Source organism: Humulus lupulus, chromosome 1 (genome assembly GCF_963169125.1).
Source record: "Humulus lupulus chromosome 1, drHumLupu1.1, whole genome shotgun sequence".
In the NCBI taxonomy this organism is placed as follows: Eukaryota; Viridiplantae; Streptophyta; class Magnoliopsida; order Rosales; family Cannabaceae; genus Humulus; species Humulus lupulus.
This window is the reverse complement of record NC_084793.1, coordinates 215265158-215270796: the sequence shown is the minus strand read 5'-3', so window position 1 is coordinate 215270796 and position 5639 is coordinate 215265158. Positions and strand designations below refer to the sequence as shown.

Below are 5639 nucleotides of genomic sequence, written 5' to 3'. Positions count from 1 at the left end.
TAAATAAATGATTTTTTAATTAATTTAGATATTTTTTATATATTTTTTAAAATATATATTTTTAATTAATTTTTATTTTAAAATTTGTTAAAATTAATTTTAAAAAATAATTTTAAGTTGAACCAATCATGAAGTGACACGTGTTGGTCTAGTCAGTACCTAACGAAGTGTAACAGACGGAAAATAAAGGAATAACTATTTTACTAACATTGACTACTTTTCCTGTGAAAAAAAAATTAGGTAAATGCTGATTATAAACTTAAAACTTTAGTTACTTATGCAGCAAATATCCCAAAAGAAATGAAGATTTTCAAATTATGCCCCATAAGAATAATAATAAATGGTTGATCGAAATATAATTATTAATTCAACTACTAGTCGATAAAAAAATTGCAAATGTCTAATAAACATCATAATTGAGCTAAACAAATAATCAAATGAGTACGAAAAGTATACAAAGGAGTGTCGTCAAAAAAGAAAAGTGTTCATGAGCTAATAAAAAAGGAAAACAAAAACCAAGAAATTATTTTAATATTTTCTTGGTTATCGAATTAATTAGTCGGCTTGACGAAGTAGTATTTGCCTCGAACCCCTTTTTACTGCTCCGCCGGAAAATTTGAAGGGCTGCTATCAGAAGCAGCTGGTCTGAGCTGAACCGGCGGTTGGGCCCAAAACGACGAAGAAAATGATGGCAACTGTAGTGAGGGAGAAGAAGAAGAAACAGAGGAAGAAAAAAATGGAGAAGAAGATGCAGAAGGTGACAAAGAAGACGACGAGGAAACATGTGAAGCTACCGATTGCGACAGAACCATTTGGTCATACAAGCTCATTGTCCTCTCTGAATTCAAAACATGAGGAGAGTAACTCTGCAGATTTCTCGAAACGACGTCGGAAGAACTTGACAGGGTACAACTACGGAGCTGAACTTGGGAATGGACGATTGGCTCAGCCGAAGTGGAAACCGACAAAAGGGTATTCGTGGAGTCGGAAACAACCAACTGGGTCCCCGCCGGATTTCCGGGATGTGATCGGAGCCGTACGTTTTCCGGGAAGTTTAGTTTGGCTTTGTTGCCTCTGAAACGCAGGGCAGCTTCGTCGTATGCTCTGGCGGCAGCTTCGGCTGTGTCGAATGTGCCTAACCAGACTCTGGCAGCTTTGAAAGGATCTCTTATCTCAGCAGCCCATTTTCCCCATGGCCTTTGTCTCACTCCTCTGTATTTTCTTCTGGGCTGTTCTTGTTCTGGTTGTTGTCGTTGGGGGAATTCTTGGTGGTACTCGTATGTTGAAGTGAACGACGTCGTTTGTGTTGGTCCAGTGCAGCTTCTCCACATGTATGATGTTTCTGTGTAAGTTCAAAAGAAAATGGGTCAGTTGATGTATAAAAAAATTATAATTTAAAACTGGATGATCATTGGTTAGGTAAGAACAAACTACTTGGGGTAAAGAACAAAAGAGCACTAAACAAAAAGCATATTAATTTTTTTTCTTTTTGATGAATGAATGTAACAGTCCTCTTCCAACTGTTTTATCAATAGTTTAATGAACAATTCTTTTTTTAAAAAAAAAAGTTCTGTTCGTTTTTGACGGAGAAAGGTCAAGTTTCAAGAGCAGAGCAATTTTAATTTGTCATGATCTAAAATACACAAGAAATTAATGAAGAAAAACAAAAGCATTTACCTTCTAAAGCTGAATTAGAGGCTTGAGTTGGAAAGGGATGATCTCCAAATGCCCTACAAAGTCTGGAAACAGACTCAGTTGACAAGTCACTTCCTCCTTCATCTCTTCCCCTTTTATTACCATAGGAACCAGAACCGGAACCCGAACCCATGTCAGACGACGCAGAAGCACTCATCTCCAACCATTGATTTGGGTGATGGTGATGGCGACCAGTGAAATCGGTTGAATCCCCCGAAACGACTCGGGTTAGAGCAGAAACCATGGCATTCATTTCCCTCTCCCTATCCATTAACCCAAAACCCGTTGCCATTATCGGTTCACCTGAATAAAACAGCGGTGATTCGTTCAACCAATTATACTCCCCATTATTATTATTATTATTGCTAATAATAAGCTTATTGTCCCCTGAGTTCGCCACCTTTAGAACACACATAAATCTTCAACTTTGGTAACAATCTCAATCTTCACCTCTGTTTTTTCTTTTCTTCTTTGTTTTGTATTGTTTCCACCGCCACCGAAATCCTTTCGCGATGACAATATCGTGTACCCTATAAATATATTTATGGAATATATATATATATGATAGTGAATAGAAATATTCAAACAAGAAGCACCGTCATTTATTGAAAAGAGTTTAGATATGGTTTGGTCTCCACTCTACGACTTTGAAACGTCTCGACTCTGAAGCAATATCAATATAAATTATATATATAATATAAACAAAGAAGAAAAAAGTAACGGTGGGTATACCTCGTAATTTCAAGTACATGAATAATCATATCCCTAGAAAATGCTCTAATTATTAATCAAATAAATTTTACCAAAATCTTATAAATAAAATAACTACACTTGATTCTATGGGTCATGTGAACTCCATTTAGCCCTCTATTATATATATATATATATAAAATAAAAAAATAAAAAACCGATCAATATGGGAAAGGAATTATGAAAGTTCTTTTTGGGGTGTAAATATGTAATGTTCACTTTCAAAAATATACATACACACATATGTCGACTGAGATATTTATAACCATGAGTGTATGATTAAGATGAAGCTTTGCTGGTTTAGTTGAAGTCAATGAAAGTTGAGTGTGAAAGCTTATTAGTTATTAAAAAGTTTAGGATTGTCATCAAATTAGCTCTAGCAGAAATGTCGATTAGCTTCTTCATAAGAAAGTTCCCTTACCTAGTTGCTAATTATAAGTCGGCGTTGGACTTAGAGAAATAAAAGAGACAAAACCTATTTATCATCTTCCGACCGACATGAAAAGTGAAAAGAAAGAATACATTGGACCAATAGTAGTACCATGATGCAAATTTCTATATAGGCTTACAAGGATATACTATGGTCTTTTAATTCGACAAAATAGGCTTATAGTTAACTATCTTAAAAGATATGGTTTCGATTTCTCCTGCGCAATCGTCATAATTCTCACCGGTAAAGCAGGTATGAGTGATGAAGTTGCCAGGACGATCTTGAGGACCAAAGAAAAAATGGGAATTTATTTCGATTTTATCAATTTTAGGTGGTGGTAGTTGCGGCGACATTTCGGCGCCGGCCATTGATATGGTCTGTGACAGTGGCATGTCATTGCCGACCATTATTGTGGATCAGTGTGTGACTCTGGTACCATGAAAAGATTAAACCAAAAAATGGTTGCCTTGTATTGATGTTATATGTTGTATATATACAACTTACAAAAGAATCATTCAACGATTCATATCTTCTAAACTATGAAACACTCCTAATATACATCAAATTTGTATCACACAAACCAATATTAGGATCCCAAAGATATTATCGTAACACTATCATATACTTATTAATTAAACATCTTTTTCCATAATATTTTAATAGGATATATATTACCTAAGCTAGCCTCAAGTGGCAAAAGGTATAAAATCTAGGGGTGTTCACGGTGCGGGTAGTGCGGTTGTTTTGTTAATTTATTGGACCACACCGCAAATTCGATTTGAAAATTTTCCAAACTGCAAACCGCACCGCATATACCTCAAACTATATAAACCATACTGCAAAAATACAGTGTAATGCATTGAGATGTGGGGGGTTTATAACTATTGCCAAATTATTTAATAATTAAACATTATAATTAATAAATATTCATAATAAAGCTCATAACTAAATATTGTTTAACAAAACAATAAATATACAACAAACTAATAAATTTTTAATAAAACAATAAAAATATAACAAACTAATAACAAATGAAAAATGTGATATAAAATTAAATGTTTTGATTAAGAAGAAATATTTTTAGGTTGGAGTAGAATATGTGTTAGCTCCTATAAAACATAATCATTTTTTTAGATATTGTATATGTTATATTATATAAATATATGTATGCATTAAGTTTAAATATAGTAATATATAAAAAAATTAATATATATATAATGATGTAGTCTAGTACAATTTGAACCATATTTATAAAATTTAAAACTGAAAACTGTATTGCACTATATGATTTGACAACAATACAAATCGCAATTATATCGCAAAAGATTCCAAACCGTAAATTACAAGGCGGTGCGGTGTGAACGATTTATGTAGGGTGAATGGTTTGATGTACACCTCTAATAAAATATAAAGTGACATGTGTCTACTTATGTAGATCAATTGATTATGTGTAATTTTTCGGTCCATACTTTAATTCGCTGATTGACAAATTTTAATTGGGTTGGCCAATAACTTTGTGCAAATTTTGAAAAATACTCTTAAATTAACCAACTAGCTCGCCTAAACAAATGGGATAATTACATTAAGTACGGTGATTAGGAAAAAAATTCTAAATATACGGTAATATAAAATAATTACACATTTACGGTAATATGAAAACTACTGATCATCATCATCAACATATGTATATATTGATTGGTTTTTGAATATACACGGTAATATAAAATAATCTCTTGACTGGTTTTTAGATATATATATATATATGTATATATTGTGATGAACTTAATTTCAGTCAATAGATATATACATATACTGGTTAGAAAGTGTATCATCATATACATATATAATATATGTATATACGGTTAGAAAGTGTTGTTAATAGTTTTTTCATCTTCTTGACTGGTTTTTGAATATATATAATATATGTATATATTGTGATGAACTTAATTTCAGTGGATAATTCCATTGTTTTTGTTTTAGATTTATTACTTGGGTAATTGAGAATAATTGTGATCCGGGTTTTGATTTCTCTCATAGTAACGAAGAAGACATTTTCAAATGATTTCTTAACTATAAAATATTTTCGTAAATATTAGTTACAAAAATATATTTCTTAGTTGTAAAACTAGATTTGTAAACTATTGTTACAAAAATAAAAAATTTAGTTACAAATTTATTTGGAAGTTTTATCTAAAAAAACAAAAAAAAAAATCTGCAATTCTATAATGGATTTTGTAAATATTATTTACAAACACGTAACAGATATTTACAAGTTTGTAACAGATATTTACTAGTTTGTAAACATTGTTCACAAAAAATTGTATTTTACAGCTTTTATTTATGATTTTGCCACTCCGTATTTACAATTTTGCCATTCCGTGTTTTTATCCAAAAATTCCGTATTTTTGTAATGCACCATATTTTTCAGATTTTTTTTAACTTTAGTGTATTTTTGTAGATTTCCCTAAACAAATTTAGAATTAGAATGAAGGACTAATTTTGTATCACTGACTATTATGACTTTATGACACGTGGAGTACATGTTCTAGCAAGTTTTTATAATCTTAGTCAATGTCCAATGTAGATATATCAAACTCAAACTCTTTTTCATTAATTATAACCACAATTAAAAATAGTTTATTTCATTATATATTATATAAAAAGCCGTTCATGGTATACTACTATTCATTTAGTTGCATCATGCCAACATTATCAACTAAACTATAGGATAAACCCAATAGTTATTACTAATAAGGAATGATGA

The 5639-nt window shown here is 31.4% G+C and overlaps 1 protein-coding gene across 1 annotated transcript; it reads right to left on the bottom strand.

The window, feature by feature from the left end:
- Window positions 1-331: 331 nt before the first annotated feature.
- Window positions 332-2465, bottom strand: LOC133803265 (ethylene-responsive transcription factor ABR1-like). The gene is made up of 2 exons (XM_062241241.1): window positions 1678-2465; window positions 332-1342 (listed from the first exon to the last, which is right to left on the bottom strand). The coding sequence occupies exons 1-2, from the start codon at window positions 2108-2110 to the stop codon at window positions 597-599; spliced, it is 1179 nt and encodes a 392-aa protein (XP_062097225.1). The 5' UTR covers window positions 2111-2465; the 3' UTR covers window positions 332-596.
- Window positions 2466-5639: the final 3174 nt, after the last annotated feature.